General features: G+C 33.3%; 1 protein-coding gene across 1 annotated transcript in view; it reads left to right on the forward strand.

Annotated features, from left to right (window-relative positions):
- LOC106883942 (cytoplasmic dynein 1 heavy chain 1) overlaps positions 1-11,678 on the forward strand; it is a 106,810-nt gene extending 95,132 nt beyond the window's left edge. Inside the window, exons 82-92 of the mRNA XM_014935093.2 lie at positions 743-913; positions 1,000-1,101; positions 2,101-2,222; positions 4,551-4,654; positions 5,260-5,426; positions 5,959-6,151; positions 6,476-6,618; positions 7,529-7,639; positions 8,031-8,091; positions 9,559-9,655; positions 11,403-11,678. Coding sequence (XP_014790579.2) covers positions 743-913; positions 1,000-1,101; positions 2,101-2,222; positions 4,551-4,654; positions 5,260-5,426; positions 5,959-6,151; positions 6,476-6,618; positions 7,529-7,639; positions 8,031-8,091; positions 9,559-9,655; positions 11,403-11,568 — 1,437 coding nt within the window. The 3' untranslated portion in view covers positions 11,569-11,678. The remainder of the gene's footprint in view (positions 1-742; positions 914-999; positions 1,102-2,100; positions 2,223-4,550; positions 4,655-5,259; positions 5,427-5,958; positions 6,152-6,475; positions 6,619-7,528; positions 7,640-8,030; positions 8,092-9,558; positions 9,656-11,402) is intronic.
- The last annotated feature ends 1,988 nt before the right edge of the window (positions 11,679-13,666 follow it).

Consider the following 13,666-nt stretch of genomic DNA (forward strand, 5'->3'; position numbering starts at 1 on the left):
ACTTCAAAAAAATTAAAAGTATGCAACTGATTTTAATGGTCAAGATGTTATATTTACAAAAGGACACCAGTTGCAAACAGGACTGCTATGGAGGGATGTTTTATTAAATCTACTCCAGTATTTGACTGGTATCTCATGCTACCAACTCTGAAAGGATGAAAGGCAAAGCTGACCTTAGTGGAACTTAAATCCAGAATATAAAGGATTGCTTCTATATATTCTCTATTTTTTTATACTTAAAAGGCAAAATATATTCCACATTCAGTAAAAAAAATCTTTTTATAGATCTGTTATGTGAGCAAAATCTCTGAAGATTTCAAAAGATGCAATGTAATTGAATGATTGTAATGTTATACTTCTAATTCTGAGACCAAACATAACCAGAAACTTTTAATGATCTTAGATAAGACAGCTTATCTATTTAAAACCGTGCATCTTTCTGAAAATCAGTGCCATTCCCTGTTTCAATTGTGAAAACCAGACATGTTATCTACATGTAAAATAGTTAGGTGCCAGAGAAAATACTCTCTGGCACTTAACTATTGCTAACTGGTAAAAGGCAATATAAATACATTATTTTTTAATGTAATCCCGTATTTAAAAAAAATTTTTAATGTCTTTTTTAAAAATAGAAAATTAACTTTTATCATTTTAATATGATATTTAATATTGAATAACATTTAAAAAATCCATGACAGCTTTTACTGTTCTTGATTAAAATTTGTATTTCTTCCTTTTATAGCCTCCTAACGAAAGATCCCGATTGTATTTCTTACTTGCATGGTTTCATGCAATTGTTCAAGAGCGTATGCGTTATGTACCACTTGGTTGGTCTAAGAAATATGAATTTTCTGAATCTGACCTGAAAGTTGCTTGTGATATGTTGGATACTTGGATTGACTCAGTTGCCATGGTAAGTTCAAATAATTTTGTCTGAGAAATTGCTTCTCCTAAATGTTTGATGGTATAGATAAATAATTTTAATTTATATTTTTGCAGGGTCGTACCAATTTACCGCCTGAAAAAGTTCCTTGGGACGCCATGAGGACTCTTCTCTCCCAATGCATATACGGTGGTAAAATCGATAATGACTTTGATCAGGTAAGAATATTTGAATTCTTTCTGTGATGTATGTTGAGTAGCTTCAGGTCAGCTTTGATTGAACAGCCCTCTGACATACAGGTAGCCAGTTGAATGACCAAGCACAACCAATAGATCTGTTTCTCTAGTCGTTTTACTGTCCTCCCCCAGACTAACAGAAGATCATACATGTTCTGATATGCTGTAATGAATCATACAGGATGCACTGTAACAGTCAGGACATGTTGCACTCTCTTCATTATTTCTGTATCCATGTTGCTTAGTCCTTGATCAGCCTTGGATAAGCAAGCCTGTGATCTAAGGAATTCCAACTATGATTCTCTCATCTTCACATCTATTTAAAACTACGTTGTTCAATGTGTTTTGTCTTTTTAAAATGGTAGGGTGTGATCTGACGGAGATAAAGTAACTGTGTAGAATCTCCCTTGCTGGCTTGTCTGTCTGTGAATTCTGGTGGTCACAGTGGATGCAGGCAAAGTGGAATGGGTCAGATTCTAACAATTGCTGTATTTCTATAGTATTATTGGTGATGTACTTCCCAGCATGGTATTGGAAGTTAATGAGACTAGTAAATGTTGCAACTGTTTTTGTGTTTTGCTTTTTTACGTTTATTTAGGATGAGTAGGAGATAGTTTTTAGAATACTCTTGTAGTAGTGGTCTTGGGTATTATATATGCATTTGGATGTTTGAAAGTGATTTTCCATGTAGCAGCAAGGACTGAGGATTGAAGCTCCTTTGGTAACAAGTTGTGCCCCTCATATATCCAGGTACTTATTCATTTTTAGCATTAGTATTTTTGTTTCATCATGTAGGTAGTTTGTAGATGTGGTTTGTATATAGTCTGTGATGTGCAGTATTAAAGTACCATAAATTCTAGCCTTCTTTATTTGTGTGTGTGTGTGTGTGAGTTAGTGACATTTTAACTTTTAAAAAATTTTATTCTTATGAATTGTCTGTTTTATTTCACTGCTAGTCTTCATTTTATTTATTTTTTTCAGCGTCTTTTGACATCCTTTGTGAATAAATTGTTTACACCAGAGAGCTTTGATGCTGACTTTGTTTTGGTAAATAATGTTGAAGGTCAACAGGGCAAGAATATCATTATGCCAGAAGGTGTCAGGTAAAATTCAGTTGACTATTAATTTTGCATAAATCAGTTAATACTCCACACTTGTATTTGAACATGACTATTAAGACTTTATTATGAAATTTTTATTTACTAGAGGAGGAGTGTCCTTCATTATTTTTGTAGACTCTATTAAACTGAGATTGATGTTCATTTTCAACAATCTGAGGGATGGATTCCATATGACTACAAAGCTCTAGAGAGGATTGATTGGACAAAGGGTTTAATTCAGATTCTCCTTTATACAGTAAGGTTAATGAGAATAGGAGAGGTGAGTGCATTGGTGGATTTGTAAGAATGCAGCTGGCTAGTTCAGAGGAATGGAGGTCATTGTAGTAGGAGTACATAAAACAGAAGAAAGATTGTGTTTGTGAGCTAGGAGTTATAGTGTGTTGCTGAACCTGTCAGTCAGCTGACTGGTCTTCTTTTGGGTGCAGAAAGGTGCGTCTTTGTAACAGTAACACTCTCTTGGGTATATGGACACTACTCTAATTACTTTTATCAGCTACCTTAATCCCAGGAAACAAAATGTTAGTGGAATATTTAACATTGTGTGAAAGCTGATTACACTGTAACCTTTAAAAAACTGTACTCAGTAAATTACTTACTATGATGTTAATCTATCAGTATATTGTAGCTCTTGTCAATCAGTTTCTGTTTAGCTGATGAGCATATTATGTATGCACTCTTGTTTTTATGTAGGTGTACACATGGAAAATATCTGCTGCACAATAAATCATTCCTATAATTTTTCACTCATATAGTGGGAATGGTTTGGAGAAATTTAAAATTTTTCTGTATTGCTTTATGATTTAGCAATACTAGTGTGAACATAAGATATGGGTGGTTGCCATGGTTTTGGTGATATTTAACAGCTTGATCATATACTTTGGAAATCTATATTTAATAAAAAGAAGCATCCAAAGATTATTCACTATTTAGTTTATAGGTTGGATTGTGAAAAGAACAAAGCATTTTCCCTCAGTTTCCTGCATCTCACTGATTGTTTTTATGTTGGATTGTATTTATCTGATAAATTGGTATGGATATTGGTTTGCTACCTAGTACCTGAGAGAAATGTAGTTTTGTTCTTTGAGAACATGTGTAACTGTTGGCTCAATATTTAATTTATATCTTTTTTTGTATTGTTTGAAAAATTTTCAAGTATATAGCAAGTCTGAACTAGTTTCTATGTGGTGTCCATAACAACAAGCTATTTTCTGACCTTTGACTTCCTGAGAAACCTCTCCCCTCCCTCCACTTTTAGCAAAGACTACTAAATATAGGAATGGTCACTAACACCGTTGTACTGTCATTACTCATAAGAAATTGAAAGTTGAATTTTAAATGCTGTGTCTTTCTCACTTTTTATATATCTTTGCTACATTAGATGTACAGTCAGTTGGGCAAAAATTACATATAATATATATTAAAAACAAATACACTAAACTCAGTAAACATTACTTGACAAGAACTTAAAAATATGCTTGGGAATGAAGTTATATGAATATTTCATCATAACATGAAAATCAGAAGCAAGCATAGTTTCACATTCAATGTTATGAAGAGCAAATAGTTGCTCAAAGAATGTCTGTAAGATGTGTTGTATTTTGAGTTCTACAAGCTTTGAATACATTTATAATTTTTAAAAATAAAATCATAGTTGTGTACTATTCTGTATTATTTTAGAAAACTTATTTTGGAAGTTGTGTGTTTTTTTTTTCCTGAATGACCAGTATGCTAGCAGCTGGATTTTATGATTATATTTTAGAAAATAAATGTTCCAACCAATCATCTCAGTTGAATATGTTTCTCTTACATAATTTCATCATGTCTAGTGATTGATGCTGGATGAATTTATTCATATCAACATTTAAACATTTATTAACTCTGACCAAATTTGTTACACATCTTTATGTAACATTGCCATTTTGTAATTAAAACAATGTCTTGCTATTCCAATTCTAAATTGTGTTTACTCTTGTAAAAAAGCTATGACTTGCATTTCTTTTGGTAACTTTGGGCATATGCTTATTTTTATTCATTTCCTAACATGCTGTCTACTATTTTTTTACATACTAAGATCTACTCCTCACTTGATATTCCCCCCCCCCCCACCAGATGGTAATTTAATTTAGGTACTTATGAAATTTTACTTGTTACTAGATTCTAAATAGATTTTAAAGATTTTCTATGGCTTAGGTTATTAGATTTTAGTATCTATAGTTTACATCTGGATTATTTTGGTGAGCATCTTTCTTACAGAGAATTTTTTAAGGTTGTTGTTTTTACAAGAAAATTCGTCTGGCTTTTGTGTTGTAGAAGAGAGCAGTTCTTGCAGTTCACAAGCACTCTTACTGATCGACAATCTCCAACATGGTTAGGTTTACCTAACAATGCTGAACGAGTCTTATTGACCAAATTAGGTAAGATTAATAAGCGTTAACATTTCTTTAAACATGTAGCACTTAATTCTTTCAGCCGAGTACTTCATGAAAATGAAAGAATCATTGCATGCCATTAGAAGATGCTTTTGGGGATGGTAGATTGTTACAAATGTATGTTGAGGGCAGATGAACACACTTGTTTTGGTCCTGTTTGTGCAATCATGCTTTGATGATCTCTGAATGTGCTTAAATATCTTATTAATGCCAGCAAATATTCACTACTACAAAAGTAATAGAAGATATTGAAAGTAATATATTATCAATATATTATCAATATATTATCAATATATTATCAATATATTATCAATATATTATCAATATATAGAATTTATATAGAGGCTGGCCAAGAAATACCTTATTCCCAAATGATAACATATCATATTATGAATTTAGTTTGATTTTTGGCATTCTGCAGAAACATTTGTATGAGAGAGAAGAAAAGTATGGTTGAATATAAATAGCTGCTTTATCTACTATGTAGAAACTGTTAAAAGAAGCCATTTGTTTCATCTTTGTCCTTAGATATAATCCCAAAATATAGTTGTAAATTACTCCATTTTGTACTCTTTATTTCAACTTTAAAGGCTCTGACATGATAGCCAAATTAATGAGAATGCAGCTTTTGGAAGATGAAGACCTAGCTGTTAAAACATCAATTGAACAAAATGAGAAACGTTTAACTGATGGGCGTCCTGCTTGGATGAGAACTCTGCAAAAATCTGTTTCTGGATGGCTTCAGCTTGTGCCTAAGGTAATGTTGATCTCAGTTATATAATTATATATATTTTTTTTCATTTCTATTTTTTATTTGTTTTTCTTTAAATATTTTCCATGCCTGGTTATATTACAATTTGGAAAATATTTAAGGATTGTTATATGTATCTATTTTAGAATAATAGTAATTCAAATAATTTACCAAATTTCTCGGTAAGGATATCTCTGAATCTCAGTAAGGATATCCCTAAATATCTGAATTCTTTATTGTAAATTTTTTGTTGTTTAGAAATTGTTTTGGAGTATGTTTTTTTTCAATGCTTGAGCAATTAATATATATATATATATAACTTCTCTAATATCCTTACAGCATTCATTTTGTGTGTGTGTCTTTTCATATTTACATTTGTTTAGGTTGTTAAGAAAGAAGACCTTAAATTAAATATTTAGATCAGATCTTAAGAGTTTATAGCCAATAGATTGGGTAGTAAATGATTACATTTATGGATTTTTTTATATTTTAAATTTTGTTTTTCTTAAACCATATCAACATTTTTTTTCATCTCTAGAGCCTTGGTTCCTTGAAAAGAACAATGGAAAACATTAAAGATCCCTTGTTTAGATTCTTTGAACGTGAAGTCAATGCTGGATGCCGTTTGCTCAGTGATGTTCGTCAGGACCTAACTGATATTATGATGGTGTGTTCAGGAGAGAAGAAACCAACTAATCATCACCGCTCAATGATGGATGACCTCATTAAAGGTAGAGAAGAAATTCAATCAAATCTTATACATTTATATTTCTTTTATTTTAACTAATTACTACTTAGTCATCATAATTTTAGATTTCTCTTTGTAGGTAAAAGTCTTAAAAGTTAATATAATTCAACTGAAATTCATTATTTTTCCCTATCTATACTCCCTTATCAAAAAAAGACCCTGGTTAAGTAGTTTCTAATTTCTTATGCTTTTTGACATTAGTGTTCTATTTAGAATATAATAAACAAATAAGTAAAACAAAATAACTAATGCAAAATAACATATCTATGTTCACTGATATTATTAAAAAGCTTTCTATTTGTTGTAGGTATAATTCCTATATCTTGGAGAAGATACACTGTTCCCAGTGGTTTAACTGTCATTCAGTGGATTACAGATTTTAGTGAGAGAGTGAAACAGCTTCACAATATTATTACACAGACAAGTTCTGGTGGAGCTAAGGAACTAAAGGTAAATACGAACTTCCCAAAAGTGTAAAGAAAGGATGATAACAAATGTAGTGTCAATTTAAATTTTAAATGTTGCTTTGTGTTTTTGGTGTTTATTGCATGGTGGGTTCAAACATTATTTTGATCATTTATCACAAATACATTATTTTTCATTTGATTTGTACATGAAAGAGTACAATGAGCATATGCATAATACACATACTTTATGTCATCATATAAAGTCCACCTTTCCATGCTTGCATGGGTTGGATGTTTATTTATTAGGGGTAGTCATGTTAGGTAAGCCAATAGAGCAGAAACATAAAATGGAAAATTATGGTCTGGATCAGCAAAATTTATCTTTCAAAAAAAAGAAACCATATCTAATATGTGTGTCACGAGAAGAGAAGCATGACTCGTGCAACTATGGGGTTGTGATAGAAGTTTAGAATTTTTCAATACTTTAAAAAAGTACTTTTTAATGAATTTTTAATCTAATTGTGAATTCTATTCCTTGTTGGATAATTAAATTTGTTTAACCCCTTGCAGACGGATTTAGTACTGACAGTCGGTGCTGTGTACTGATATTAGGCCGTTCAGTAACTACATAATTTTTCATGCGTGGAGTTTTAGTGTGTGTTTATAGATTCTTCTCAGTGTGGTATATTTGTAAACATGAGCACAGAGACATTACACTGCTCATGCACAGTGTTTTGGTGCAGCCAGTACCACTTCCTGTCTGCAAGAGGTTAATTATACAAGATGTTTAATTCACCACATTTCATTTTATATCTCCTTAAAACTTATTTTAAGGAAAAATTTCATTTCTTTTCGACTAATCCTGTTGGGTATAGGCTGGGTTACATATCCATCCTCAAAAATTTATTCAGTTGTAATTTTTAAAACAATAAAATATTTCTCTCTTCTCACAGAATATCAATGTTTGGCTTGGTAAGCTTTTTATCCCTGAGGCCTATATTACAGCAACACGCCAGTATGTAGCACAAGCTAACAGTTGGTCTTTGGAAGAATTACATCTTGATGTAAGTAGTTAGATTTATGTATTAATATTTGAATTTCTAGGATTAGTTTTGTCTTGACTTTTATTTACTATCATGCTTGGGTTTAATAATTGTTCTTTGAAACTGATGACGTGAACTGATTTAATGTCATTATTTCTATTGTAAATTATTCAACCTAATACATACAGTTGTATTTTGATATTGCACTATTTTAAACACATGATCTAGCTTTAATCCTTTATTCAAGAGAATAAAAGATATCTTCCTCTCATTTGATAATGTTGCCAAAATGAATTTTTTATGCTTATACCTGTATAAAAGAAGCAGCAATTTTCTTTGTGTAATTATTAATTTGAATGATGCTTAGCAAAAGTGCCATTTTGAATACTTTTACTTTTTATTTTTCCTTTAGGTTTCAGTTTTGACTGGAAAAACACCACCTTCACCTGATGATTGCAGTTTTGCTTTAACAGGTTTGATATTTTCTTATATATAATTATGAAAAAAATTAAGTTTTTAGCATTCAGATTACTCTGTTAATTGTGATATTTAAGTGCTATAATAATAGGATAGAGGAAGTTCAGAGAGCTTTTACTTCTGTTGGCAATCAAAGGTCTCTCTCTCTCTCTCTGAGTGAAGGGAAAATTGTGTGATTGTTGCATGTATATGAACTGCGATGCTGCATGGTAATGAGATTTGGGCCCTGAATGTGGAGGACATGGGAAGGCTGCAGAGGAATGAAGTTGCTATGCTCTGCAGGACATGCAATGTCAGTGTGCATGTACAACAGTATTGGTGTATTGAGGGAGAGGTTGGGCATAAGAGGAATTATATGCAATGTACAAGAGAGGAGACTGTGCTGGTTTGAACATGTGATACAGTTGGATGAAGACAGTTGCATAAAGTAGTGCCGATCACTTAAAATGGAAGAAAGTTGTGGAAGAAGGAGACTCAAGAAGACATGGGATGAGATTTTGAAGGCTGATCTCGAAACACTGATTACAAAAACGATGACAGACGACTTGAGACACGTGACTCTTTGATGGACTTGAAGACACTGCCACCACAGTGGAATTAAGAGCCTAAAACCAATGTTCCATGTAAAAAGCATAGTTGTGGGTGCTGGTGCCACTTAAAAAACACCTGTGATGATGCCACGTAAGCACCCAGTACACTGTGGAGTGGTTAGTATCACCAGCAAGAGCATCCAGTTGTAGAAACCAAGCCAAAACAGACTATGGAATCTAGTGCAGCCCCAAGATTTACCAGTTCCTGTCAAGCCATCCAGCCCATGTCAGCATGGAAAACAGACATTACATGATGATGATTCTTGTTGTTTTGAATTCATCATGCATTATCTCATTGCTTTGAGATTTCTATAATGTAATTGTTTCTTTTTAGAATGACATTGTAGAGTAAGTGTGAGAGGCTGGATGTGGCCAGTTACATTGCAAAACAGGGAGAATATTTCAGCTGGTATGGCTGGTTTAAGTACTAAAGGGTTACATTAGAGCAAGTATTTTATTTGGATAAGTTAGCAATAGCTAACTATTCAGCTTTCTAGTTATTTAGTATTTAACCTAATACAAGGAGAACAGTACACAGCTATAACTAAATCTACTCTCTAACTACTAAGCAACTGCATCTATCATACCATCTTGCTGATTTTACATTCACTTTTTCCATGATCATATTTGGATGAGCTTGCTATGAGTATGTTTCTGTATTTTATTCCTTTCTTTTTGACATTGCTGCACTACACAATTGCTGAGGTACAGCAAATATATATGCTTATTTCAACTTGATTAACTTGCAAAAAAACATAACTTAACTATACCATTCTACAGTAGAAGCTACTCACCTATTCCTGTATAGAAAACTAAAATATAAAATGTTATTTGTATTAAGATTACTGAACAGAATATTTGTTTTATTTCTAGGTTTGAAACTTCAAGGTGCTGTTTGTAAAGAAAACAAGCTTCACTTATCCTCCACTATTTCTACAGATCTACCCAGTACTTTACTCCGTTGGGTCAAGTGAGTATATGTTGTTTTTGTTTTTCATCAGTAATATTTTCATGTGTGTATATATATCATCATCATCGTTTAACATCCGCTTTCCATGCTAGCATGGGTTGGACGATTTGACTGAGGACTGGTGCAACCGGATGGCTACACCAGGCTCCAATATATATATATTACAAATGTGACTAGGCTATTAGGGACACCCACATTGCTAGAAATAAGAGCTCTTATTTCCAGCAATGTAGGTGTTTTCCTAACACCCTAGTCACATTTAGTGACTTTTGTAAGTCTCCTTTTTAGTGAAACATTGCAAACTGCTGTTAATTAAATATATATATATATATATATATCTTAGTCATTGGGCTGCAGCCATGCTGGGGGCACCACCTTAAAGGGTTTAGTTGAACAAATCAACCCCAATATTTATTCTAGGAGTCTCTTTTGTTGAATCTTCTAAGTTAGACATAAGCAAACCAACACCAGTTGTCAAGCAGTGGTGGAGGACAAACACGCACACACACATAGATATGTATATGATGGGCTTCTTTTAGTTTCCGTCGACCAAAGGCTTTGGTTGGCCCAGGGCTATAGTAGACACTTCCCCAAGGTGTTACACAGTGGGACTGAACCTGGAACCATGTGATTGGGAAGAAGCAAACTTACTGCACAGCCATGTGTGTGTGTACACTCACATACACACACACACACATGCATGCACATGCCTCACATGGACATATGTATATATTCACACTTATATATCATACACAAAGAAGGAAGGGAAACAAAGCATGTAGTTCTTTATAGAGGCGGCAGTGGAGGTAGGTGAGCAGAAGTGGGTACATTGGTTGCCCCATATGTTGCTTTTCCCCTTTGATACTGTTACAGCTGGGTTTAAAAGAAAAGAATTAAACTGGTATTTAATACCAGAAAATAATTTTCAAATTTTAGCTCAAGGCCAGCTATTTTAGGGAGGGGAGTAAGTCAATTACATTGACCCCAGTACTTGACTGGTACTTTATCAACCTTGGTAGAATTTAAACTCAGAACATAGAGTTGGAAGAATTTCCACTAAGCATTTTTTCCTGTCCAGTAACAATTCTGTCAACTCAACTTATTTACAGAAAATAATAAGCATGACAACTACTGAATAATTAACGAGTTATTCAGTAAAACTAATGGAAACGAAGATAAATAGTAAGCATGCTGCTTGTTGTTAAGCTGAAGGAGAAGAGGGCACTGCAACGCTTTTGAGTTACATAGTTACAAAAAGATTTAACGTTTAGCTGAATCAGTGTTCCTCACTTGCTTATGTAATGAACAAATTATCCTCTTCTCAAATAATCTAATGGGGTAAACATTTTTGCCATTGGTTTTAATTTCTGAAGTATTGCCAAAAAGAACCTTCTCCAAGTTATTCTTTCAATTTTAAATAACTGTTTCAGAATTTTGTATTGCCCCCCCCCTCTCTTTCTCTTTCACAGAAATGTAAATAATAGCTGGAGTTATTTGTTACTCTAAATTTTAGCAAATATCAGTTTGTTTACATATATATATATATATATATGAAATATACACATACATACACGAATGTAGAATTGTTTTAATTGTTAGCTTTTTGGAATTGCTTAAAGTATATTTTTAAAAATATATAAGATCATTTTAGTTTTAAAATAAAGCAAATCTTTATGTGACACAATCTGATTAATAAAGAAAATAATTTTTTTGTGTTATATCAAATTTAACCTTTTTGTTTATTTAGGAAAGATGACACTTTTAAGAAAGAACACAGAGTTACTCTTCCTGTGTACCTGAATGCAGCCCGAGTTCAGTTACTGTTCACTTTGGAATTTGAAACTGATGGAAGAACCACTGAACATGAATTTTATGAGAGAGGTGTCGGTGTTATTAGTTCTGATTTAGCCTAAGCAAAGAAAACAACCAAAAGAGTTATTCATTACGATATTTCATATTGGTAATACTATAATATTTGTACTAGAACTGCACAAAGTTATCAATAAAGGTATATGCTTATAAATTGGTGTTTGTATTTTCTATGTACTGAGCTGTTAGGAAGAATATGGTTTTGGTTCAACAGAAATATATTTGCTATGTTTCCTCTTTTTAATATTTAATATGACAACAAAAACTTTTCAGTTGGTGTGTTCAAAATTAGGCTATTGAGTTATTTAGAGCATCAATATATATTTAAGTTTAAAAAGTGATAAGATTAAATGTTGGCAAATTTATTTGGATGAATATCTGATGTTCCGTACGAGTAGTGATAAGATAATGTTATGGATGAAGATGTTTTGTCTTTTACTTATTTCATTGATTGGACTGTGGCCATGCTGGGGTATCACCTTGAAGAAATTTAGTTGAATAAATCAACCTCAACACTCAATTTTTTTAAAGCCCATTCCTTATTCTATCAGCTTCTTATGCTGAACCACTAAGAGGGATGTAAGCAAACCAATACTGGTTGTCAAGTGGTGATGTGACACATGTAGTTTCTTGCAAATCTATAGTAACAAAGGACCTCTCCCTCAGAATGAAAGATTGTATAATGCCTGTGTACAAACTGCCATGCTACATGGCAGCGAAATTGGGCTGTGACTGAAGAGGACATGCAATGGCTTGAAAGAAATGAAGCCAGCGTGCTCTAATACAGGGGTTTTCAAACTTTTTGACTTGCGGACCCCTTTATATTTCAGGCTTTACCTTAGGGACCCCCTTATAAACGCTTATGAAATTTATACATAAATATTTGCTTAAAATAACATATTTTTACATTTATTTATTTAACAGTATTTAACAAATAGGTTTATTGTCAATTAAAAGATTTCGATTAATAAACATATATAAAATCAAATTGCCCATAAAATGTTTTTGCTGTCTACGGACCCCCTGTTTTGTCCTTGCGGACCCCCCTGTGGTCCACGGACCACAGTTTGAAAACCCCTGCTCTAATAGATGTGCAGTGTCAGTGCATGTAGGAGGCACCTACCTAAGGTACCATGCAATGGGACTGAAATCAGAACCATGTGGTTGGGAGGCTATCGTCTTAACATGCAGCCACGTTTGAGAAATTTTTTTCAGTTATGAGTTACATGATTATGAATAAAATTCAGCTAGTTTTAATATAAAACTGAACTTTGAAACAATATTCAATATTTCACTTAATATTTATCATCATTTAACATCCATTTTTCTACGACAGCATGGGTTAGATAGTTTAACTGGAACTGGAGAGCTGCTCCTGTCATCTATTTTGGCTTGGTTTCTATGGCTGGATGTCCTTAACACCAACCACCTTACAGTGTAGTGGGTGACATTTACATATCACCAGCATGGGTGCCTCTCGTGTTTTACTATCACTGGCCACGACAAAACACAACAAATTGCCACAAGTCTCAGTCACTTGTCATTGCCTCTGGGAGCTTCAACAATTGAAGATCATATTTCACCACCACATCCCACATCTTGGGCTATCCCTTCAACTGCTTACCTCCACAATTAGAGATCAGCACTTGATACAGCTCTCAGCATCCATATGCATCACATAACCATACTGGCACAGTCTTCTCTCTTGTACACTACATTGATTCCTCTTGTATCCAATATTTTCATTCAAAACAGTCAGACATGCACACTGACATTGCACATCTATTGGAGCATACTGGCTTCATTTCTTTCAAACCTTTGCATGTCCTCTGCAGTGACAGCCCAATTTCACTGCTGTGTAGCATGGCTGTTTATACACAGGCATCATACAGTCTTTCACTGAGAGAGAGGTCCTTTGTTACTGACAAAGGTAGGTCTGTGAATTTTGCCCAGCTCATTCTTATTCATGCAACTATGCTCTGAGCGTCTTCCTCCACTGCTGACTTATTCACCTAGTTAATGGAAACTATCAACTACTAAATATTCCCTCCCCGGGCATTTGAGGAAGTCTGTTTTCTGTACATTCCTAGTGTTTATTATACCTGCACATCTACCACACACAAAGACTATTTTCTTTGTTAC

The sequence above is a fragment of the Octopus bimaculoides genome, chromosome 3, assembly GCF_001194135.2.
Source record: "Octopus bimaculoides isolate UCB-OBI-ISO-001 chromosome 3, ASM119413v2, whole genome shotgun sequence".
Classification (NCBI taxonomy): Eukaryota; Metazoa; Mollusca; class Cephalopoda; order Octopoda; family Octopodidae; genus Octopus; species Octopus bimaculoides.